The 26,968-nt window shown below is 39.8% G+C and overlaps 1 protein-coding gene across 2 annotated transcripts in view; it reads left to right on the forward strand.

The window, feature by feature from the left end:
* tab3 (TGF-beta activated kinase 1 (MAP3K7) binding protein 3) overlaps window positions 1-11,865 on the forward strand; it is a 128,890-nt gene extending 117,025 nt beyond the window's left edge. For both annotated transcript variants that reach the window (XM_060833520.1, XM_060833521.1), the window contains one exon: window positions 10,079-11,865. In XM_060833520.1, coding sequence (XP_060689503.1) covers window positions 10,079-10,227 — 149 coding nt within the window. In that variant the 3' untranslated portion in view covers window positions 10,228-11,865. The remainder of the gene's footprint in view (window positions 1-10,078) is intronic.
* Window positions 11,866-26,968: the final 15,103 nt, after the last annotated feature.

A 26,968-nucleotide genomic window follows, 5' to 3' on the forward strand; every position in this document is an offset into this window, starting at 1 on the left:
TTCTAGTTATCACTTACTGCACAATTCAGAGTCTTCACTTCAGCTCTTTTTCTCAGTGATGTTAATTCTCTGTCTTGGGGACCTCACTTTCTTTGCTGCACTTGGTCAAGCTAACTGGCTGTTTCAGTATCCTTATCGACCCCTTCTTGATGGAGCTGATCGTCTGTCTTGGGTTCCGCACCTTACCTGCTCCTTTTCAAATCTGATTCATTTAAAAATATAAAATATATGTGGATGTAACTCCTAGAGAAGGTGCAAAACTTGACCTGCTCTTGGGAAATAAGGCAGGGCAGGTGACTGAGGTGTCAGTGGGGGAGCACTTTGGGGCCAGCGACCATAATTCTATTAGTTTTAAAATAGTGATGGAAAAGGATAGATCTGATCTAAACTTTGAAGTTCTAAATTGGAGGAAGGCCACTTTTGATGGTATTAGGCCAGAACTTTCAAAAGCTGATGGGGGCAGATGTTTGCAGGTAAAGGTACAACTGGCAAATGGGAAGCCTTCAGGAATGAGATAATGAGAATCCAGCGAAAGTATATTCCTGTCAGGGTGAAAGGAAAGGCTGGTAGGTATACGGAATGCTGGATGACTAAAGAAGTTGAGGATTTGCTTATGAAAAAGAAGGAAGCATATGTCAAGTGTAGATAGGATAGATCGAGTGAATCCTTAGAAGAGTATAAAGGAAGAAGGAATATACTTGAGAGGAAATTAGGAGGGCAAAAGGGGGACATGAGCTAGCTTTGGCAAATAGAATTAAGGAGAATCCAAAGGGTTTTTACAAATACATTAAGGACAAAAGGGTAACTAGGGAGAGAATAGGGCCCCTCAAAGATCAGCAAGGCGGCCTTTGTGTGGATCTGCAGAAAATGGGGGAGTTACTAAACCAGTATTTTGCATCAGTATTTACTGTGGAAAAAGATATGCAAGATATAGACTGTGGGGAGATAGATGGTGATACCTTGCAAAATGTCCATATTACAGAGGAGGAAGTGCTGGATGTCTTGAAACGCACAAAGGTGAATAAATCCCCAGGACCTGATCAGGTGTGCCCTAGAACTTTATGGGAAGCCAGAGAAGTGATTGTTGGGCCTCTTGCTGAGATATTTGTATCATCGAAAGTCACAGGTGAGGTGCCGGAAGACTGGAGGTTGGCAAATGTGGTGCCACTGTTTAAGAAGGGTTGTAAGGACAAGCCAGGGAGCTGTAAACCGGTGAGCCTGACCTCGGTGGTGGGCAAGTTGTTGGAAGGAATTCTGAGGGACAGGATTTACATGTATTTGGAAAGGCAGGGACTGATTCGGGATGGTCAACATGGCTTTGTATGTGGGAAATCATGTCTCACAAACTTGATTGAGTTTTTTTGAAGAAGTAACAAAGAGGATTGATGAGGGCAGAGCGGTAGATGTGATCTATATGGACTTCAGTAAGGCGTTCGGCAAGGTTCCCCATGGGAGACTGATTAGCAAGGTTAGATATCATGGAATACAGGGAGAACTAGCCATTTGGATACAGAATTGCCTTAAAGATAGACAGAAGTTGGTGGTGGGAGGGTTTTTTTCAGACTAGAGGCCTGTGACCAGTGGAGTGCCGCAAGGATTGGTGTTGGGTCCACTACTTTTTGTCATTTATATAAATGATTTGGATGGGAGTGTAAGAGGTACAGTTAGTAAGTTTGCAGATGACACCAAAATTGGAGATGCAGTGGACAGCGAAGAAGGTTACCTCAGATTACAACGGGATCTTGACCAGATGGGCCAATGGACTGAGAAGTGGCAGATGGAGTTTAATTCAGATAAATACGTGGTGCTGCATTTTGGGAAAGTAAATCTTAGCAGGACTTATACACTTCATGGTTAACTCCTAGGGAGTGTTGTTGAACAAAGAGACCTTGGAGTGCAGGTTCATAGCTCCTTGAAAGTGGAGTCGCAGGTAGATAGGATAGTGAAGGTGTTTGGTATGCTTGCTTTTATTTGTCAGAGTATTCAGTACATATTTTGGGAGGTCTTGTTGCAGCTGTACAGAACATTGGTTAAGCCACTGTTGGAATATTGCATACAGTTCTGGTCTCCTTCCTATCTGAAAGATGTTGTGAAACTTGAAAGGGTTCAGAAAAGATTTACAAGGATGTTGCCAGGGTTGGAGGATTTGAGCTACAGGGAGAGGCTGAACAGGCTAGGGCTGTTTTCCTTGGAGCGTTGGAAGTTGAAGGGTGAAATGGTTTACAAAATTATGAGGAGCATGAATAGGATAAATAGACAAAGTCTTTTCCCTGGGGTTGAGGTGTCCAGAACTGGAAAGCATAGGTTTCGGGTGAGAGGGGAAAGATATTAAAGAGACTTAAGGGACAACTTTTTCACACAGCGGGTGGTAGGTGTATGGAATGAGCTGCCAGAGGAAGTGGTGGAGGCTGGTACAGTTGCAACATTTAAGAGGCATTTGGATGGATATATGAATAGGAAGGGTTTGTAGGGATATGGGACAGGTGCTGGCAGATGGGACTAGATTGGGTGGCGATATCTGGTCGGCATGGACGGGTTGGACCGAAGGGTCTGTTTCCATGCTGTACATCTCTATAACTCTAAATAAAATTAGTAGATGCTGGAGATTCAAAACAAACAAAATCATAAATTGTTAGAGAAACTCAGCAGGTCTGTTAGTATCTGTGGAGACTAAAGTAGTTAACATTTTGAGTCCTTCTGCAGAACTGTACAGAAAGACTTGAAATCATTAACTCTGTTTTCTTTAATTCACTTATTGATTTTTAATTTAAAAATGCATTTTTCAACGATGAATTTACAATGTAAAGTGGAAAATTATTGTTCAAAGCTTATGTGTTCTTGTCGCATATCAAGAAATGTCAGTTATTGTGCTACTAGGATTTCACCCCTTCATTTGTCAACTGACTGAATTGTTTTGCACAGAATTAAAATTTTTGTATCTGAAAAATGTTGCACACTCCTGATGAGAATTGTTGGTATTCTGAAATTATTATTTGTATACATTGAACACAGCATGACGTTTTCTATTTTACTTCAATCACGCAACATTTTTTTGTTCAATTTTCGACACTGGCTTCTCTTAAATTTTACTACTTCATACTATAGAGCTGTAACCACTGAATACAAGATTAAGAATGCTAAATCTTATCATCTTGCAATGTTGCAACTTGGCAAATGGAGGACTTGCATGTTATGATCTGCAGTCAAATCCAGTTTTGAGTATTCCTTTCAACTATACTGTTTGTTTTTCTCCTTGATTCTTCATATAGCATTTCGTTTGCTTTATAAACTGTTGATAAAAAAATTGAGTTCAGATTTGAAGTCTGTGATGAGGAGAAATTGTTTGTCTTGGAATACCAACAGTGGTAGGTGTCAGAATAGATCTCTTAAGTAGTAATTATTTTTAAGATTTGTAGCAAGTTCGATTTGTGTGGAACTGTAACAGTGACCATTTTTGACCAGGTACTCTGAAACAGTCAGTGGGAATTTCATCCAGTGGCATTAGTTGTGGCTGGAAAACGTATAACTACAGGCCTGTTATCTTAAAAATCTTTGGCAGGAAAGTTTCAGTGCTTTTAAGGAAAAATACACGACCATGTTTTATTTCAAAGGAAATAAGTTAGATGCAGCCAGCAAAGATTTAAAAGGGATTAAATATCCTTGATAAATCTCAATTCTGTTGAGGCAGATGGGGAAATGCAGTGGATGTAATGTGCATGATTGACAAAATAAAATTTGAGATGACTAGAGAAAATTGAGGAATTGGGGAAGAATAGTATGCTGGATTTAAAAAGAAATTGAGTGTCATTGAGGGTTTTCCACCAAACAATAGAATTGTATAATATCATAGTATTTGGATCTGGGGCCACTTTCATGCAATGTACATAAACCTAGGAAAAAATTGCCCATCATCGCAAAATGCGAAGGATATACATTTCTTTTGGAGGTGGAGATTTTGAGATTGAGGAATAAATTAAATCATGGATTAGCATTTGGTGTCAGTAATGGGAAGTATTGCATTGTGAAGAAAATATAATAGTAAGTTTACTTGGAATGCAAATTGCTGTGAAAGGCCAAAAAGCATTATGGTCCAGGTTCAGAATTTTACCAGACTCACCTCATGTTGATGATGATTCAAGAAAGTTATAGAAGTTTAGTTTTTCGTACAACAGATAACATCCATGCAGAGATTGGAATGATAATGATTGAAATGTTAATTTTGAAATGGAACAGTTTGTCTAGAAGATAGTGTATATGCACAATTACAAACGAGACATTGTACTAAATGAATGATGAAAATCAAATGTCTTATGTGCAAAATTAAATATGATTGACCGAGAACATGGGAAGGTTAAGCAGTTGGAAAACAATTTTGTTTCCAGGAATGAAACCTGGACGTCAGGGGTTAGGTTGTGAGGAGAGATTATACAAATTTGGCCTATTTTCTCTAGAATTTAGAAGGTTAAGGGGTGATCTGATCGAACTTTTCAAAATATTTATAGGAAAAGATCAAGTAGACAAACAGCTTCCACTAGTTGGAGATTCTCGAACTAGAGGACGTTGAGAATTGGAGCCAGACTGTTCAGGTGAGATATTAGCAAGCACAAGTACGCATAAGGGAACTCGATATTTGGAACTCTCTTCCACAATCAGTAGTGGATGCTGTATTAGTTGTTAGTTTTAAATCTCAGATAGGTAAATGTTTGTTAAGTAAAGGTATTAAGGTTTATGAGCCAAAGATAGTTATATGGAGGTAGGCCATAGATCTGCAATGAAACAGTTTTGAAAAGTTGCATGGCCTACTGCTGTTCTTATGTTCCTAATTATTAAGTTAACAGTTAAAGTTCAAACTGTGTCAGCCTTCAAGATACAATTGGATCTGTCGATGAAGGAAAATAGTTTAAAAGGAAATAAGTACAGTGGTATTAATCATTTTCATTACACTGTGCATTGCTTAGACCAAATGGACTGATTGTTGCAGCTTCAGTGTATTTATCAAAAAAGTAGCTTGTAACTAAATGGAAGAGAATAATATTCATTTCCCTCCTGTTTTGGATAATTACTGAATGACTTGCTGTCAATACCATTAGGGCCATTCACAAGGTGGACTGTGACATTTCATCCTCCAGCTTCTCATATTTTGCAATGTTTTCCACTACTTTATAGTTGAGATTGACAATTCAGCAACAGGTGTATCTGTCCTCCCATTCTGTTTGTCTGATGCATAGCCCCTCCAATACACTATTGCCACTTGCTTTTACTAACCTGCTGGTAAATAACACCTCCTTCAAATTGTTATACTGACTTGAATAGATATATCAGACAATTGCACACTTTGACCTTTTGTTTTGTGGAGCATAAGACCACAACATTCCTATTAGTACCCATGTGTGGTTTCCTTCAAAAGATGGCAGTGGGCTATTTTCTTAAAATGCTGCATTATTTGTACTGATGATGAATTACAGAACTTTGAGCTAACGATGAAGGAACATTTGAGTCTATGCAACTCTGAATAGGGAAAGACTTTGGCAAATTGGTAGCATTTGTGACCTAGTTCCATTAGCTGTCAGTGATGGAAGTAATTATGCTAGAAATTGTTTGTGAAATAATTTTGGTACATTGCTGCAATGAATTCTGGCAATAATTAAAATTGTATAGTCAATGGAGTGGCTCTTGAGTGCCAAATACACTGACGCAGTGGATTCATTTACTCAAAATATTGTCTTGTTATATTAGGGATACAATTTTTCAGACCAGTGATGATTGTTTCATTACACTTATGACTGCACCCTTGCAGATGAGTGGAAGATTTGGTGCTGCAAGAGGTGAATTGCTCATCATCGGGCCTTTTGTTAGCAATGATTATTGCCATTTTGGTGTCATGAATGGTATTTATCAGGAAAACTTCAACAGGAAGAATAAACAAGCTGAATATTATTAAAATGGAACAGGACTGCAGAAAGCTGCAGCACAGAGGAATTTGGGATCCTTGCCATAAAACACCAACATTGAAGTTTAGCAAGTAATTGAGAAGACAAATGGAATGTTAGTCAACATTTCAAAGGGAATGGAGTGTAAAAAGGGAAACCTTACTAAAACTATGCAAGGCAAAAGTTGAACTACATGTGGAAGTTTGGTCCCCAGGTGGAATGATAAGTGGTCCAGGTAAATTTCTCGAGATTGATCCTGGATACGGAGGGATTTTCGTTTAGGCAGAAGTTGAGTAGGTTGGGCATGTACTGACTGGAATTTCGAAGAAGGAAAGAGGATCTTTTTGAGAGGATTCTTAGGGGACTTGGCAGATTAAATGGAGGGAGGTTGTTCCCTTACTTGGGAGAATCTAGGACCAGAGGGCATAATGTCATAATCAAAATAAGGAGTTTCTCAGTTAGGACAGAGGTGAGGATGGACTTCTTCTGAGGATAGGGAATTTGTCAAATTCTTTACCTGACAGGACTGTCGAGATGGTGTTTTTAATTCTATCCAAGGCTATGATAAACAATTTTAGTCAGCAAGGGAATTCACAGTTATGGGAGAAGGCAGTACAGTGAAGTTGAATATTGTCAGATCAGCGATGATCGTTTTGAATGGCAGAGCAGCCTTAATGGGCCAAATGGTTGACATCAGCACTTACATCTTGTGGTCTTATAATCTCGGGGATACTGTCCAGGTTTACTGGCATAGGTTTCATTGTCAAATAGTCTGAAAGGTCAGAGCACTTTAGGGAATATCTTGGGACACCTGCACCAATCGACCCCACTGCCCTGTGGCCCAATATTTCAACTCCCCCTCCCACTCTGCCTAGGACATGCAGGTCCTGCACCTCCTCCATTGCCACTCCCTCACCACCCAACGCCTGGAGGAAGAACACCTCATCTTGAATCCCAGGGCATCAACGTAGACTCCCCCATCCCAATTCCAAACTTCCAGCTCAGCACCGCCCTCATGACCTGTCCTACCTGCCAATCTTCCTTCCCACCTATCTGCTGCACCCTCCTCTCTGACCTATCACCTTCCTCCCCATCTCCATCCACCTATTGTACTCTTGGCCACCTTCTCCCCAGCCCCAGCCCCCTCCCATTTATCTCTCCACTCTGCTGTCTCCCTGCCTTCATTCCTGATGAAGGGTTTTATGCCCAAAATGTTGATTTTCCTGCTCCTCGGATGCTGCCTGACCTGTTGTGCTTTTCCTGCACACTCCAGTCAAGACAAAAATTGGCATACAATTCCCTGTTCCATGACAGAGTAGAAATTTGGCTTTAATGATTTCCCTAGTTAAGAAAGAAAAGAGTTCCTCTATGTTGGATATCTTGGTATTGTATTCAACATTACCTCAGTGTCACACTTTATTCACATTCCTGCACCCATGTCTGGATCAAAGCTATACCCAGCGTGGAACTGCACAGTATTGGTAGAACCTAAAATGAGCAAGTTACTAGTGTGCAGGTGTTGTTTATCATTTCTTTACTCTTTTAATAATTATCAGGGACTGTTGTGGTGCAGTGGTAGTGTTCCTACTCCTGAACTAAGAGACCCATGCTTCTAGAATAGCTTCCCCAGCAAAGCATTCATTCTCATGCACAGGGTTCCACAATCACAAATTGGATGTCATCTCAGAATCTTGAGTGTCATATTAGGGTGAAGCAACTTGTCAGGGCATTTGCCTGCTTGCTTTCAGGATGGGACCATTGTGAAGAGATAAATAGAGTTAACCTTTTCTACATAACTTGAATAACTGTGTACAAACTAACATCCAATTATGTGCCAGGTATCAATTTCTAAATTGAAAATGTTATTTTAAAATGACAGAATTTATATTTTAAAAATTGAAACAAACAGTATTTTTTGGAAAAGTCCCAAAAATCATGTTTCTAACTGTGTGACCTGCAGAATGAATGTAATATGTTTTATTTGGTTTATGTTTTAGTTTCCTTGTGCACAAAGGTGAAGAAACCAAGTGCTGGGAATAGACGTCTTTCCATTTTGGGCTGTCAGTTTCAGTTCTTTCCAGATAGCAATAGGTTCTTCTAGCCTCCGATAAGCAGGCCATATTGCATCGGGGAGTTGATGGCTAAAGTTCTTACTGCTAGGCTATTTATCCAGAGACCCTGGTAATGTTCTGGGTCTCAGCTTCAAATCCTGCCATGAAATCAATAAATGTTTGGAATTAGGAGGCTAATGATAATCACGTTGATTGTCTGGAAAAACACATCTGGCCAACTAATGTCCTTTAGGAAAACAAAGTCCCGTCCTTGCCTGGTCTGGCCTGGATGTGACTTCAGACTCTCAACAATGTGGTTATGTTTAACTGCCATTTGGGCAGTTAGGGATGGGTAATACATTCTGGTCTGGCCAGTAATGACCATATCCCATGAATGAATGGAAAAAATGACTTTTCCTTTCTCCCATATTAAAAGAGTACTGTTCTTGGACTGATATTTGGATTTTACTTTTGTTCGACAAGTTGAAACTTTGTTAACGTTGTTTGACTCAAATTCTATAGAGTCAGCAGAAAGGAGGCTCATATCTCATCAAACAATTGTGATGATAGTGAAATAGTGTTGCAAAGAAGGAAGACTACTTTTTGATCAACTATAATTGCCTTGTTCCTCCCTTGCTGCTTTTTTCATCAATACTTTACACTGAGGTGTCAGAGAGAAGTGCTAAGCAGAAGCCAGGCTCTGTTACTCTACCTGCATCAACTATATAAATGCAGGGAAATTATTACGTTAAAAACATTACATAAATGCAAGTGTTTGAACTCAAGCTCTTGTACATGCTGATATACTTTACATTGGATCTTTAAAATATGCTCATAATCGCTGTTTTCTGCCCACTCTCGTTTCCTCTGGGATTCAACTTATCTATTAATGGAAACAGTGTTCCCTACCTATTTTAAAAACCATCATGATTTTCAGCATTTCTTGACCTTCTCTAAGGTGAGCAACCCCAGCTTCTCCAACCTGTCTTTGTTGAGAAAGTCTCTCACTCGTGGAATTATTCTTGCAAACCTTTTGTGCATCCTCCAAAGTTTCCATATCTTCCCTAAAGGTCAGTACCCCAGAATTGAACACTACTCTAGTTGAGCCTGAACCAGTGTTCAATAATGGTTCAACATTACTTACATATGTTCGTATTCTGTGCTGTTATTTGTAAATCTTCCCATCTCATATGCCTTTGAAACATTTTCTCCACCTACCCTGCCATCTTCAATGATTTATGCACATAAACCCCAACTGTCCTAGTTTCTGCACTGCATTGAGAATTGTGCATTTTGTTTTACATTGTTTCTCCTTGTCCTTCCTATCAATATGTATTACTTCACAGTTGTCTGCATTAAATTTAATCGATCATATACCCGCCTAACTACATCCTTTTGAAGCCTGCCCTGTCCTTCTGTTCAGTTCATAATCCTTTCAAGTTTTGTATTACTGTTTGTTTAAACTGCGAATGTTCTATGAATAATCCTTCCAACACTATCCAGGCAACATGCCTTAAACCTACCTGAGGAGCAACTATTCTGTCTGTGTGTGGATCTGAAACTGAATCAGTGACTGAGTACTGACAGACCGACTTGGAATTAAGTGCAAACCACACTCCTAAACTTCACTATTTTCTGTGGACAGTTAGATCCTATTTGAATTCAAATTTAAATATCAGCAGTCTTAATTGATATACTTCAATTATCATTTTGATGTGCAATGAAAAAGTCTTTGTTTTGCAATCTAGCTTATGTTTTGATTTTTAAACTGGTAGGTTTGGAAATGCTGTTGTTAGATTGTTTAAAGAATTTCTTTTTGAATGTTAAACTGGCATAGTGACTATGCCAGTAATTCATCAGGAGAAAGCATTGCCAACATCATTTTTTTTATCTTTTAGCTGTGCTTGTGCAATACTGAAGGTTATGAATGAAGAACTTTGAATTTAAGCATTTTTTTAAAATGTTTGTAATCTGTACTGAGAAAAGTGCATTCTGAATTGGAAATGTTTGAAGTTTACATTTTCTTAATTACCACACGACAGTATCAATCCTTAGTAATCACTGTTAAATCTGAACTTCACTTTGCTTGTGTTGCAGAAACTGGTCCTGTCATGGCATATAGCCCAAGACCTCACCAACGTGATGAGGATTTTGAAGGTGCCCCTTGGAATTGTAACAGCTGCACCTTTCTGAACCATCCAGCACTGAATCGCTGTGAACAGTGTGAAATGCCGAGGTACACTTGAACTGGAGTGGGCTTGCATTTGCCAACGAGCAGGATCCTGCACCTTTAGGGGCCGCAATGGGACTGAACATGTGTAAACCATTTGTCAGGCCTTAGTGAAGATGCCAATTCAAATCTGCTGCATATTGAAAGTCAGCTAAATTCACAATGCAATCATAGCTGTCTACATCACAGTAGGAATGCTAAACTTTAATCAGCATCTCGTCACAGTGATGTTTCATTATGTAATGCACTCAGTAAACATTCAGCTGCCCATGAAGATGGTCTTCAGTGAAGCTGACCACAGTTAGCCCTTCTAGGTCTGTGGATCATAAGTTGGGATGATGTTTTGTTACCCTACCTTTGTAGGGTATCTATCCACAGGATGAAATTGGTTGCCTAAATGAAAGTCTATCTGCAAAAAAATGATGTAAATCATGAAGGATTCTGGTTGCTTTCAGTTGAGGTGGATTGTCCCTTGTGCTGCATCTGTTAACTGTTGGCATATTTACTCAGTCTTACAGGCAAAAGGGACTGCCGTGACACTACAGTAGGGTAAAAGACTTGAGTTACTTGTAATTGCTGCTTACTTCAGGGTAAATGCAATCTTTACACAAATCAATTATATATTAAATTTATGAGACTGTCACAATTGACAGATGATGAGGTATTGCCTTTTGTGTGTTCTAAAATTACAATCATAATCAACAATCCCTTTTGCTTGTACTGTGTCCTTTGAACTACATCACTGACACTGGTTAATAATTGAGTCTTTGCAGATCAGAACAATTCTGCATGCTCTTATTAGGGAAATGATTTTAGGCTGTGGGCCTGTCCATTTGATTTTAAAAGTCATGTGTGCCCATGTGTGCTTTTTAATTTCTTTTTTAACAAAGCTTCCTCTAGCCCTTGCTCTGTAACTGTACAGCAAACCTATGCCAAAGGCAAGTATTCCACAATATGCTCAAGACTCACCCACCCTTTTTTGTGAGGATTTGTTCTGCTACTTAAGCAATTCCTGAGCTTCCACTCTATAAAGAAATCATCTTGTTTACAGCACAGAAGATATGTTTTGTATGCCTTCTTCCCCATGCAGCTGCATTTAGTAATCAATAGCTCTTTAATAAGAGTGAGTTTGCACATCACTAAGAAACCAGCCTGTAATAAAATTTGCTAAATGCAGCCTGAAGATAAATGGTCGCACACTGCAAATGTAAAAGAGAACTATTGGAACTTTGTTTCATTCGCAAAAGAATGAAAATTGCTGGACCCACAAATCAAAGTTCATTATGAACTTGCTGGTACTTGTATGCATACAATGTTAAACTGTATTATTAAAGGTGATGTTTAGTTTCAATGCTTCAGGTTGCTATAACTATAATAAAGTACTTGTTCTTTGTGAAATCACACTTTGTTGGGTCTGGACAGCTGAATGAGAATAAAATTTGTGAGTGAATTGGATGTTTGTGTTCATACACATGAGGCGCCTATCTTTCTTTGTATGATCTGCTCTCTACAATTGAAATAATTGTTTAATGTATGATCTTGTCTGAAGTTTTAGCTGGAGGCAAAAATGTGCAAAGGCAATAAAGAGTGCATGTATGGTACATATATGAACATTCTGGTGGCCACAATATTTTACAAATAAAATCACTAAGTGAAGAGAAAATAACTTACTTGGTTTTACTTGAGAAGCAGTGAAAGCATTAAACGTTTATTTTTAGTTTATTTCAGAGTCATTTGTTCCAGTCTACCTAAAGCAACAAATGAAAATATTTTATAAAGTTTATTCGTTTCTAATGTTGGTTTGATATGCCGGGTATATGTTGCGGAAATGTGGGAAATTAGGATGAAGAATTATACATGAATAATACGAGTGGGCATGGGCTTTTGCAAGTAAAGAAGAAACTTAGGTCTGATATCTGAAGTCTTCAGAATACTGATCAAGAAGTGGAATGCAGATTGAGTACTTCCCCAAAACTCCTTGTTTTCCCTTCAGTAATCAAATCAATCTCAAAATTTTATCTGGAATAACTGTGACTTCCATCATCTCAAGTAAGTAACCTGCTAGATTTTTAATGATGCCCAATTCATGATCTTGCAATATGATAGTATCCAGCCTTAAGTCACTAGAGTCAATATTTGCAGCAAAGGGTTTAATGAAATCAAGGATGGACAACACCTGATTCCTTTGTTAGAATTGTTTTCAGCTTCATAAAGTTGCCCGGCACTCAGTTGACCATTTTGCATGTTTTTCAACAAATCTGTTTTGGTCACATGTATCTTGCTGAGATTTGGCACAAATATTCAGTAGAATCCGCACATTAACAAAAAATCTTATGTTTCCCATTTAGCCTCGACTTTGACTATCCATGGCAGCATATGCTTTTGCCCTAAGATGTGTCCTAGTTCAGTTCCTGTGCTTTTGTGAATTCACTCTTGGCAAGTCTTATTACCAGGTCAGCTAACTGTAACTGTTGGAATAAAGATTCCAGTTGGGTTACGTGTTCTTCTGAGGTGTTGTTAGATATCAATACATTATTCAAGTAAACCACACGATCAGGAACACTAATTGCAGCTTGATTCATGAGTCCTTGGAAAGTAGCTGGAAGGTTTTAAATTGGAATTACGTTCTTAACATTGGTGTGACAAAAGCAGACATCTGCTTAGCATTCAATGCAAATGGTATGTTATTAATGGTATTCAATGATATGTTATTTCTGCCTTTTTCCTGTAATCCTTAATCCTCTTATTAATCACAAATCTATCTATCACTGTCTTAAATACTCTAAATGACTTGGCCTTGATTGTCCTCTGCAGCAATGAGTTCCACAGATTAACCAACTCTCTGGCTGAAGAAATTCATCCTTGTCTTAGTTCTAATAGGTCATCCTTTCACTTGATGAGGCTGTTCCCTCAAGTCCTAGTCTCTCCTACTAGTGGAAACATCTATGCATTATGCTAAGCTGACCTTTCAGTATTCTGTAAGTTTCAATAAGATTGTACCCCCCATTCTTCTAAACTCCATCAAATACAAAGCCAGCGTGCTCAACTACTCATCATGTGACAAGCTCTTCTTCCTCAGAATCATAACCTCCTTTAAATAAAGGGCCCAAAATGCTTTCAGTATTCCAAATGTAATCTAACCAAAACCTTGTACAGCCTCAGCAGTGCATCCCTGCTCTTGCAGCCTTCTTGAAATGAATGCTAATACTGCATTTGCCTTACTAACTGCCAACTGAACCTGCAGTTGAGAAAGTCCTGAACTAGGACTCAATACCCCAAAAATAGGGAATGCTGGATGACTAAAGAAATTGAGGGTTTGGTTAAGAAAAAGAAGGAAGCAGATGAAAGGTATAGTTAGGATAGATCGAGTGAATCCTTAGAAGGATATAGAGGAAGCAGGAGTATGCATAAGAGGAAATCAGGAGGGCAAAAAGAGGACATGAGCTCGCTTTGGCAAATAGAGTTAAGGAGAATCCAAAGAATTTTTACAAATACATGAAGGACAAAAAGGTAACTAGGGAGAGAATAGGGCCCCTCAAAGATCAGCAAGGTGGCCTTTATGTGAATCCGCAGAAAATGGGGGAGATACTAAACGAGTATTTTGCATTAGTATTTACTGTGGAAAAGAATATAAAAGATGTTGACTGTAGGGAAATAGATGGTGACACCTTGCAAAATGTCCATATAACAGAGGAGGAAGTGCTGAATGTCTTGAAATGCATAAAGGTGAATAAATACCCAGGGCCTGATCAGGTGTACCCTAGAACTCTGTGAGAAGTTAGAGAAGTGATTGCTGGGCATCTTGCTGACATATTTGTATCATCGATAGTCACAGGTGACGTGCAGGAAGACTGGAGTTTGACTAATGTGGTGCCACTGTTTAAGAAGGGTGGTAAGGATAAGCCAGGGAACTATAGACCAGTGAGCCTGACATCGGTGGTGGGCAAATTGTTGGGCGGACCCTGAGGGGCATATATTTGGAAAGGCAAAGACTAATTAGGGATAGTCAACATAGCTTTGTGCGTGGGAAATCATGTCTCTCAAACATGATTTGAGTTTTTAGAGAAAGTAACAAAGAGGATTGATGAGGGCAGAGCAGCAGATGTGATCGATATGGATTTCAGTAAGGCGTTCAACAAGGTTTCCCATGGGAGACTGGTTAGCAAGGTTAGATCTCATGGAATACATGGAGAACTAGCCATTTGGATATAGAACTGGCTCAAAGGTAGAGGACAGAGGGTGGTGGTGGAGGGTTGTTTTTCAGATTGGAGGCTTGTGACCATCGGAGTGCCACAAAGATCGGTGCTGGGTCATTTTGTCATTTACCTAAACGATTTGGATGGGAGCATAAGAGGTATAGTTAGTAAATTTGCAGATGACACTAAAATTGAAGGTGTAATGGACAATGAAGAGGGTTACCTCAGATTGCAACAAGATCTGGAACAGATAGGCCAATGGGCTGAGAAGTGGCAGATGGAGTTTAATTCGGATAAATACGAGGTGCTGCATTTTAGGAAAGCAAATCTTAGCAGGACTTATACATTTAGTGGTAAGGTCCTAGGGAGTGTTGCTGAACAAAGAGACCTTGGAGTGCAGGTTCATAGCTCCTTGAAAGTGGAGTCGCAGGTAGATAGGATAGTGAAGAAGGCGTTTGGTATGCTTCCCTTCATTGGTCAGAGTATTGAGTACAGGAGTTGGGAGATCATGTTGCGGCTGTACAGGACATTGGTTAGGCTACTGTTGGAATATTGTGTGCAGTTCTGGTCTCCTTCCTATCTGAAAGATGTTGTGAAACTTGAAAGGGTTCAGAAAAGATTTACAAGGATGTTGCCAGGGTTAGAGGCTGTTTTTCCTGGACTGTCAGAGGCTGAAGGATGACCTTGTAAAGGTTTATAAAATCATGAGGTGCATGGATAAGACAAATAGACAAAGTCTTTTCCCTGGAATGGGAGAGTCCAGAACTAGAAGGCATAGGTTTAGGGTAATAGACCTAAGGGGCAACGTTTTCACGCAGAGAGTGGTGCGTGTATGGAATGAGCTGCCAGAGGATATGGTGGAGGCTAGTACAATTGCAACATTTAAGAGGCATTTGGGTGGGTAAATGAATAGGAAGGGTTTGGAGGGATATGGGCCGGGTGCTGGCAGGTGAGACTCAATTGGGTTGGGATATCTGGTCGGCATGGATGGGTTGGAGCGAAGGGTCTGTTTCCATGCTGTACATCTCTATGACTCCAAAGTCCCTTTGTACCTCAGATTTTCAAAATCTTTCCCTGTTTCGAAAATAGTTTGTCTGTATTCTTCCTACCAAAGTGCACAACCTCACACTTCTCCACATTGTATTTTATGTGCCACTTTTTTGCCTGTTTGTTTACCATATCCAAGTCCTTCTGCAACCTCAATACTACCTGTTCCTCCACTACATTGAAGAATTCCAACTGCTTTGGGTAGGTGGAATCAAGTGATTTTGGATATATTTTATAATCAACCTAATCAGAGATGTTTTTACTCTGGAAAAATTGAAACTTGGGCTTTCTGTCTCAGAGATTGAGATTTTGCCAATGGACCACAAGAGCTTCTCGAGTTATTTTCTAAAGTATGTTGCATCCCCACTTTCACCTGTGCCTGTTTTTCCAAACTTAAAAGCTAAGGATAATGTGTTTTTGGTGCAGGTTTCCCTACTTTCTCATGACTCAAAAGATATTTACTCTGATTGATCTTTATCTATTTCGTTAAATTCCAAAGTAACCTTATTAGATCTTCCCATTGTCCATGCTCTAAACTTGAGAATACAGTTTCTAACTCCCATTATTTCAGTATTAAGTTTAAAATCACACAACCCTAGGTTATAGTCCAAATAATTGTGATTTACATATGAAAGAAGTAAAACTAACACTTGTCATTTTAACAGATGAGACACTTAACAAACAATCCAGGTATTTTTCAATGTATAATTTTAGTCATGTCACACTGTAAAATTTTGCTATAAATTCTTGGTCTTACAATCTTATACTCCACAACCACCTGATGAAGGAGCAGCGCTCCGAAAGCTAGTGCTTCCAAGTAAACCTGTTGGATTATAACCTGCTGTTGTGTGATTTTTAACTTTGTACACCCCAGTCCAACACTGGCATTTCCAAATCATTATTTCAGTATCGGTTAATCAGACTGAATTGGATATTGGGAGATTAGACATGTCAATTGTCGAGGTCTCCGTCTACTTCACTGTCATGGTCTCTGTCACCCACTGCTATTCCTACCATCTGAAATACTTTTTCACTCTTTTCTACTGTGCTATTGTTTCAACATGTTGATATGATACTACTGATTTTTCTTGTGATGCAGAGTTTCTACCAGATAATTTACTCTATTAATTATCTTGTATGGACCATTGAGTCTTGCACTTTAAACATTATCTTCTGTTTGAAATACATTGGTTTCCATGTGTTTGCCCATTCTTTTGTCGTTGCCTATGAAATCTTTAAATGTTGCAGTGCTACTTTGTCAATTCTGGAAAGTCTCTCTCTTATCAGAATTCAATTTTTAAGGTAAAAGGATTCCCTCAGCCTCTGCATTTACTCTGTGCGCTTAACTCCAGAGCTTCTTGGTGAGTCTCTGTTAAATAAGACATTATACACTTATTTTGATGTGGAGGTGCCATGTTAAAAATCACACAGCAGGTTATAGTTCAAATAAACCTGTTGCACTTATTTTGAGTTATCCAGACCTTTAAAAAACATTTCAGCTGTTCAAATATCTGCTTGTGGTATCATTTTGATTTCATGGTAGATTTTATTCAGTCATTGCTCTGGTCAACACACAGAAAGGAAAAATACCCAGAACTTGTTCCTGTATTTGTTCTGTCTGTTTAATCTCACATGAGCACGTTTTGATTATGTGCAAAGCTCAGACTTTTCCTCCTGCCAAATCATCATGATAGGAATACATCAATCCCATCAATTGTAATTTCTAGAAAGCCATTTGGGGTCAATTCCAGATAAAAGGAACAGACGTATAACCACTGTGGATTTGTTTATTAGCACTATGGCTCTCGGTGCACTTTCTGAAGGAACAATTATGCCCTTCTCTAGCCAACGTTTTCTATCTTGTATGCTGCAGGCAAGGATGCTCTGAGACATAGTATATTGGCAAGGCTGAGCAGAGGCGATGATAACTGATGAATGGATACCGCCCAACAGGTACAATCCAGGAGTGTTCCCTCCCAGGTGCGGAAAACTTAGTGTCATAAAGTCATTGAGATGTACAGCATGGAAACAGTCCCTTCGGTCCAACTCATCCATGCCGACCAGATATCCTCACCCAATCTAGTCCCACCTGCCAGCACCCGGCCCATATCCCTCTAAATCCTTCCTATTCATATACCCATCCAAATGCCTCTTAAATGTTGCAATTGTACCAGCCTCCAACACATCCTCTGGCAGTTCATTCCATACAAATACCACCCTCTGCATGAAAATGTTGCCCTTAGGTCTCTTTTATATCTTTCCCCTCTGACCCTAAACCTATGCCCTCTCGTTCTGGACTCCCTGACCCCAGGGAAAAGACGTTGTCTATTTATTCTATCCATACCCCTCATAATTTTGTAAACCTCTATAAGGTCACCCCTCAGCCTCTGAAAATCCAGGGAAAATAACCCCAGCCTGTTCAGCCTCTCCCTGTAGCTCAGATCCTCCAACCCCAGCAACATCCTTGTAAATCTTTTCTGAACCCTTTCAAGTTTCACAACATCTTTCCGATAGGAAGGTGACCAGAATTGCACGCAATATTCCAACAGTGGCCTAACCAATGTCCTGTACAGCCGCAACATGACCTCCCAACTCCTGTACTCTGACCAAAAAAGGAAAGCATACCAAACGCCGCCTTCACTATCCTATCTACCTGTGACTCCACTTTCAAGGAACTATGAACCTGCACTCCAAGGTCTCTTTGTTCAGCAACACTCCCTAAGACCTTACCATTAAATGTATAAGTCCTGCTAAGATTTGCTTTCCCAAAATGCAGCACCTCACATTTATCTGAATTAAACTCCTCTGCCACTTCTCAGCCCATTGGCCTATCTGGTCCAGATCCTGTTGTAATCTGAGGTAACCGTCTTCGCTGTCCACTACACCTCCAATTTTGATGTCATCTGCAAACTTACTAACTGTACCTCTTATGCTCGCATCCAAATCATTTATGTAAATAACATAGAGGGCCCAGCACCGATTCTTCTGGCACCCCACTGTTCACTGGCCTCCACTCTGGGGAAAAAAACCCCTCCACCACCATCCTCTGTCTTCTACCTTTGAGCCAGTTCTGTATCCAAATGGCTAGTTCTCCCTGTATTCCATGAGATCTAACCTTGCTAATCAGTCTCCCATGGGGAACTTTGTCGAATGCCTTACTGAAGTCCATATAGATCACATCTACTACTCTGCCCTCATCAATCTTCTTTGTTACTTCTTCAAAAAACTCAATCTAGTTTGTGAGACATGATTTCAGCGGTCCACCAGGACGTTCAGCCTTGGACCTTCAGGCCAAGCAACAATTCTGAGTGGTTGAGCAGTTCAGTACCCATGGGAATGGCCTCAACACTCTACAGATGACCCCATTGCATGATTTTCTCTCTCTCTCTCTCTCTGTGTCTCTCACACACACGTTCACTCTCTCTCTCTCAACATTCCTACATACTCTCACCCATGCAGACCCTCCCACTCACACAAGCTCTCTCTCATATGCATGCGCGCATATTACTCCCATACACTCTCACCAACACACGCACCCTCTTAAACATACTCACCCTCCCACTCTCGCACACACTTAACCAAGCTTATACACACACATGCACACTCAGTCTGTCACCCCTAAATGCGCGCACGCACAATCTTATGGGGTGAATTTGTTTTTACAGAATTACATTTTATTTTGCTTAAAACCTGAATGAATCCATCTAAAACTCTGTAAAACTATACAGAGGGTTACTCAGTCTGACATAGCATTGGGAGTCAAGATTAGAGTGGTGCTGTAAAAGCACGGCAGGTCAGGCAGCATCCGAGAAGCAGGAAAATCAACGTTTCGGGCAAAAGTCCTTCATCAGCATTGGGACACAGACAAACTTTACACCTATTGTTTAAAAAGCTGAGCTATCTTGACAAATTAATTTTTTAAAAAAGTTCTGGCATTAACCTATCAAAGAACAGAAACCAGCATATCCCATGATAAAAGATTAACGTATTAATCACACCTCCATGAAACTGGACTCCTTTGGCTATAAATCTTGTGAGCATGATCTTATATTCCACAACCACCTGATGAAAGAGCGCCGCTCCGAAAGCTAGTGTTTCCAAATAAGCCTGTTGGACTATAACCTGGTGTTGTGCGCTTTTTAACTTTATTCGCTTCTGTCGTTTTAGTTTACCTTTGGTCTCCTAGTTAAAACTTGAGTTTAATCTGTGTTATTTTCACTCTGGCTTCCTTTTATTGAGTCATTTGTAGGAACCCCACAAAGCCTCATGGTCTTAGCACCTAACATGGTTTGAAGGAATACCTGAGAACTAACACCTAAGAGAACACTAACACTAACAGAACTAATACCTGAAACTGACTGTGTGGAGTTTGCACGTTCTCCCCGTGTCTGTGTGGGTTTCCTCCGGGTGCTCCGGTTTCCTCCCACAGTCCAAAGATGTGCAGGTCAGGTGAATTGGCCATGCTAAATTGCCCGTAGTGTTAGGTAAGGGGTAAACGTAGGGGTATGCGTGGGTGCGCTTCGGCGGATCAGTGTGGACTTGATGGGCCGAAGGGCCTGTTTCCACACTGTAAGTAATCTAATCTAATCTAAAATGTGAGAACAGGTGATGGATGTCTTAAGAATTAATTGGGTTTGATTTGATTGCACAAAGGGAGGTAATAGTCAATGGGCAGGGTGAATTTTATTGAATGTGGCTAACTGAAATAAAGTTCTTGCATGAACGTGCGAACTTGAGTCCTGTTTAAATACAGGTGTCTTTTAGAGTATGGCAGTGGGCTCCTCTCACAATACCCAACATTCTGAACAAAAGTGTCCCACTGGAAATACTTGAATCTCTGATTTTCACTTCCATTCTTAATACTACTTTCTGGTCTGAGGAGGAATTCTCAGGGAATTCTCATCTGTCCCTTCTTTACATTAGTTGCTTGCCTTCTTTTACTCTCCTATCTTCTATCCTTTTTGGTTGTATCGGGGTGATAGAAAGAAGATTTAATCTTTGCTTCAGCTTATAATTGTCAGCCGTATCTGCCTGGCCAGCAATTGCAATCTTCTAATTACTAGAGGGAATATACCTGCACATCCACTAATATCATTTATTGTATCCGTTGCTCCCGATGCGGTCTCCTCTACATTGGGGAGACTGGGCGCCTCCTAGCAGAGTGCTTTAAGGAACACCTCCGAGATACCCGCACCAATCAACCACACCGCCCCGTGGCCCAACATTTCAACTCCCCCTCCCACTCTGCCGAGGACATGGAGGTCCTGGGCCTCCTTCACCGCCGATCCCTCACCACCAGAGGCCTGGAGGAAGAACGCCTCATCTTCCGCCTCAGAACACTTCAACCCCAGGGCATCAATGTGGACTTCAACAGCTTCCTCATTTCCCCTTCCCCCATCTCATCCTAGTTTCAAACTTCAAGTTCAGCACTCTCCCCATGACTTGTCCGGACTTGTCCGACCTGCCTATCATCTTTTCCACCTATCCGCTCCACCCTCTCCTCCCTGACCTATCACCTTCATCTCCTCCCCCACTCACCCATTGTACTCTATGCTACTCTCTCCCCACCCCACCCTCCTCTAGCTTATCTCTCCATGCTTCCAGCTCACTGCCTTTATTCCTGATGAAGGGCTTTTGCAGGAAACGTCGATTTCGCTGCTCGTTGGATGCTGCCTGAACTGCTGTGCTCTTCTAGCATCACTGATCCAGAATCTGGTTTCCAGCATCTGCAGTCATTGTTTTTACCCTGGAATATATTTAAAGTTTGTTTAAGAAAATAATTTCCCAAAGAGGTTCATATGTGGCTTTAATCCTGAATACATATATCCAATGTTCAAAATTGCTTTGGTTTACCCATTCAAATTCAATGTAAACCTTTCTAGCCTATTTGCTTAAGTTTCAAAACTTTTGTCTATATATTTTAGGAACTAACTTGTACACACCTAGGATATCTTTTTTTCATTGTATCACAATCCATACAAATCTCTTTTGACAGTGATAGCTAAATCTTGTGTTCTACTACCTCACCTTCACAGGCAGTATCCAGCTTACATTCAGCCACTCCATATGTTTGACTATTTTTTCAATATAAATCCCTTTCTGCAAGTTTTTGACTTATGGATAGATTTTTTTTCTTCATCCTGACCCTGCTGTGCATCTGAGGTGTCTTTTTTTTTCTCGAAAGTTCACCTTTTTAAACAAGTTTTTGTTTTCTTGCCTCAAATGCTTTTTCTTTTTTTCTCAAGTTCCAACTTCATGAACGCTCTCCCTTTTCCCTTCTGTCACGAGTTCTTTTTCCTTTTATTTCTCTTCTTCTGTTCATGTGTTTTTTTTAAAAGACAAATTCATCAACCTTTCTATCTCGAGGTATTTATTTTTTTCATGCTAAAGTTTAATTGCAATTTAATACCAACTCGCTCAGTTGACTCATCGTTCAGTATACCCAGTCATTTTTATATTGCCACCAATTCCAAATGCTGCACTAGTACTTATTAATTCTATCTCCTTAGCCACTGCAGAAAATTCCACCTTTAACTCTTTAATGTTACTAGTTTTACCTTCATTAACTTCCATAAACTACCTCTTCCCTTCATAGGAATGTTTAAACTGCTTCCAATGCCATTTTAGTACTAAAATATAAGAAACCTGGTGTCTGTTTTCTCAGTCTTTCAGCAGTTACTGTTATTCCAAATCTGACCATCCATTGTCTGTGCCAAGTTTCAATCTGGGCAAGTTCCCAGACTTTGTAATGACTGTGACAGGAGAATTGCACTGGTCGTACAACCCACTACTCCAGCAGTCATTCTACTTGTGTGGATGTGTTAATGCAGTGACTAAAATATTCAATTGATTTTCTTTATACCACTATCCAGAGTAGAAGACACTTTTACCTGGCTTTGTTAATGAACTAAAAATGAATTAATTTATTGGAAACAAAACTTACTACGGTAGGGCAGTTGAAAATCTGGTTATAACCATACTACAACCCAGAATTAAAACTGTGTACCTTTTAATCCCAGAGAAGCATGTTTACACAATAGAAATGATGGAGAAGTCTGCAAAACTGCTTTCTTCTAAAGAGTCTAAACATTATTTGAACAATGGTCTAAAACAATGGATGCATTTTGATGAACTCTCTCAGAAGTTGAGATTTTTGTGGACTTTACATTGATCAATTGAAGGTCTTCAATACCAAGGTTAGTTCAGATAGATAGCCAGTTAGATCCCAGATTATTTTGAAATAACATCACCAACAAACATTCTTTAATTTTCTTGGAAGAAAATTCAGCTCAAGAGCTTATGGTTATTTTGGTGGAGCTTAATTCTTTATTCTATAACGTGAAAATCATTTATGTGCCTGGAAGATAATGTTAATATAGATACTTTATCGATACCACATGTGAAGGACAGTAGGTGATATGGTGCCTATGCACTAATGTAAATTATAATTGCTGGGTAACTCATTTAATATCAACATGTTAGGACTGATTAGGGATAGTCAACATGGCTTTGTGCATGGGAAATCATGTCTCACAAACTTGATTGAGTTTTTGAAGAAGTAACAAAGAAGATTGATGAGGGCAGAGCAGGAGATGTGATCTATATGGACTTCAGTAAGGCGTTCGACAAGGTTCCCCATGGGAGACTGATTAGCAAGGTTAGATCTCATGGAATACGGGGAGAATTAGCCATTTGGATACAGAACTGGCTCAAAGGTAGAAGACAGAGGGTGGTGGTGGAGGGTTGTTTTTCAGACTGGAGGCCTGTGACCAGTGGAGTGCCACAAGGATCGGTGCTAGACCCTTTACTTTTTGTCGTTTACATAAATGATTTGGATGCGAGCATAAGAGGTACAGTTAGTAAGTTTGCAAAATTGGAGGTGTAGTGGACAGCGAAGATGGTTACCTCAGATTACAACAGGATCTTGAACAGATGGGCCAATGGGCTGAGAAGTGGCAGATGGAGTTTAATTTAGATAAATGCAAGGTGCTGCATTTTGGGAAAGCAAATCTTAGCAGGACTTATACACTTAATGGTAAGGTCCTAGGGAGTGTTGCTGAACAAAGAGACCTTGGAGTGCAGGTTCATAGTTCCTTGAAAGTGGAGTCGCAAGTAGATAGGATAGTGAAGAAGGCATTTGGTATGCTTTCCTTTATTGGTCAGAGTATTGCATACAGGAGTTGGGACGTCATGTTGCGGCTGTACAGGACATTGGTTAGGCTACTGTTGGAATATTGCATGCAATTCTGGTCTCCTTCCTATTGGAAAGATGTTGTGAAACTTGAAAGAGTTCAGAAAAGATTTACAAAGATGTTGCCAGGGTTGGAGGATTTGACCTACAGGGAGAGGCTGAACAGGCTGGGGTTATTTTCCCTGGATTTTCGGAGGCTGAGGGGTGACCTTATAAAGGTTTACAAAATTATGAGGGGCATGGATAGGATAAATAGACAAAGTCTTAACCCTGGGGTCGGGGAGTCCAGAACTAGAGGGCATAGGTTTCAGGTGAGAGGGGAAAGATATAAAAGAGACCTAAGGGGCAACTTTTTCACGCAGAGGGTGGTACCTGTATGGATTGAGCTGCCAGAGGAAGTGGTGGAGGCTGGTACAATTGCAATATTTAAGAGGCATTTGGATGGGTATATGAATAGGAAGGGTTTGAAGGGATATGGGCCGGGTGCTGGCAGGTGGGACTAAATTGGTTGGGATATCTGGTCGGCATGGACAGGTTGGACTGAAGGGTCTGTTTCCATGCTGTACATCTCTATGACTCTGTGTTACAATTGTTAATACGACATAGATATTTTGTTAAAAGTTTTGGTGGATAATGAAATGGCCTCTTAGAGATACATTTTCATTATTTTTTTTCTTTGCAAGAGATTTGACACAAAGTGTCTGATTATACAAACATCATTGATTTTTGAGTTTGAACTTGACTTTTGAATTTGAACTAGTGACATATGGATTTTCTTTGCTGTGTAGGAATGAGTTTAATGATTAATTTTCCAATCTTTCTAAAACCATTTTTTAAGAAGAAATGTATGAAAATAAGAAGATGGAAGGTGAGGAAAAGAGAAATCACATCATGGTTCTGGAATGGATACATTGAGGGCCCTACCAACTATCATGGGGTGAGTCATGGATTGATGAAGAAGAAATACAACACACAATGGCATCTAAAATTTCTTAAACAGAACAGATAGGTTGGAGTGGAGAAACTGGGAGAATGGAGTAGAGTTATGAAAGGAAGTATAGTTTGAAGAAGTATAGTCAAGATAACTAGAAGCCAATGTATTTTTTGTGGATATTGGTGGATAGACCATCATGAATAGTTACCTGAGAAAGGAGCAGCACTCCGAAAGCTAGTACTTTTAAATAAACCTGTTGGACAATAATCTGGTGTTGTATGATTTTTGAACCCTCCATTTCAAATAGTCAGAAATAAAGATGGAGAAGTTAAGTAAGAAGCTATATTTATGAACTGGTATCTTTTAAATCTTCTATTAATGTAGTACACTATTTGTATTGCTTCAAGAACAGGAATCAGGTGGTCTTTTTTTTAGGTGTCATCTTGCAATGTCAGTTCCCAATTGCTGTTTGAGGAAATCACTTAATGTTATGGAGAAAATGCACATCCAGTACAAACTATACGCAAGCAACTGTTCCTTCCACAACATAATTTCTCCTTGTATATTACCACTGTTCACACTGTAAACTGACTTCCTTTCCAAATTTTGCTAAAAGCTACATCTACAGTAGATGGCAGTGTTGAATTCTCCTCAACCCATGGAGTAAATTTTATACAGCTTCATGAATGCAAGTCAATATCATGAACACTCATCTATTCCCAAGATCCTCATTCTGCCATGATTCCATTTTAATTGTTTATAACCCATATTATATACGTTAATATCCCCTTCTTGCTTTACCACACACCATTTTAAAAATAAGCTGGTGATGAATGCATGCAAAGAAGTTTACATTAAATTTATATTGTGCTGAATGACACTAATTCAAATTTGTGCGTTTTGTCAAAGGTTTGAGCTTAAATTCTGTACAGTAGCATGCACGAATTCAAATCTTGGGATATGTCAGGCTACTTCAATTAATGCTGTTGTACTTGTGCTCTTCAATCATTTCATGCAATTGTAGCCAAGTGTTTTATAGAATCATGGAATGATTGCAGCATGAAGGAGGTCATCCTGTCTGCTCTAGTTCTTCATGTAAGCAAATCAGCTCGTTCCATTGGGGCTTTCCCCTGTAGCACTGGAAATCTTTCCTCTTCAGTTGATTATCCAGTTCCCTTATGAGGGCCCTAAGAGATATCTTTCCACTCGTTAAGCATAACCTATCAAAATAGAGACAAATTTATTGCCAGAGATTTTTAAAATTAGTATTTTGAATTATTTAATGAATTCCAATTATACCTTAAATGGAAATAATGGAAGAACTATACTGAACTATATTCCTAATTATTCCAGACACAGTGGGAAGACTCCTCCCTCGCAATCCAAAACATATAATGTGTCTGGAAAGGGACCTGAAGGGGACAGTTAGTTGAGGGAGTGAAGCGATATGCTCTGGTGCCACCAGGGATTGGAAAAGGAAAATCCTGGGCAGGTGGCGAAGGAGTGATGAGCCTCACTACCACTGTGTTTCCACCTGAAATTGAACAGCGTTCTTGTTTTTGTTACAATAGCTACAAACAAAGGTCATGATTTGGAGACACCGGTGTTGTACTGGGGTGTATAAAGTTAAAAATCACACAACACCAGGTTATCGTCCAACAGGTTTATTTGGAAGCACTAGCTTTCAGAGCGCTGCTCCTTCATCAGGTGATTTTTAACTAACTACAAGCAAAGGATCTTCTATTATAAGGGCAGTGAAAAAGTAAGTTGCCTCAGCGGAATTTGATTCAGTGGATTTCAAGAGATTTCAGTATTTGTTAATATAGAATTTTAGTATCTGAAATTTGTTCAAAGCCTGGCGATTTTTTGGTTTCTTACCCTCTTGACTGGGTGTGCACCTTCAGTTGCTGATGGTAAATTACACCATTACAGCCTCCCTTTAGTCTGATTTCATGCCTCTGTGTACCTGCTGAGGAACTGTATTCTCAAAAAGACATTGTTGGAAGGCCACAATATTCTAGCTCCAGTTCTCAGGGTTTCTGAACTGGCTGCTGAGAGCACTCAGCTACTACTACTTTAATTATTTTGATTTGAATTGTTTTAATCTCATTAAGGAATTAGAACATAGGACAGTACAGACCCTTCAGCCTGCAATGTTGTGCCGAGCATTTATCTTATTCTAGGATCAACCTAACCGACACACCCCTCAATTTACTGCCGTCCATGTGCTTGTCCAGCAGTCGCTTAAATGTCCCTAATATCTCTGACTCTACTGCCACCGCTGGCAGTGCATTCCACACACCCACCATTCTCTGCATAAAGAACCTACCTCTAATAGGTCCCCTATGCCTTCCTCCAATCACCTTAAAATTATGACCACTCATGACAG

The sequence above is a fragment of the Hemiscyllium ocellatum genome, chromosome 12 (genome assembly GCF_020745735.1).
Source record: "Hemiscyllium ocellatum isolate sHemOce1 chromosome 12, sHemOce1.pat.X.cur, whole genome shotgun sequence".
Lineage (NCBI taxonomy): Eukaryota > Metazoa > Chordata > Chondrichthyes > Orectolobiformes > Hemiscylliidae > Hemiscyllium > Hemiscyllium ocellatum.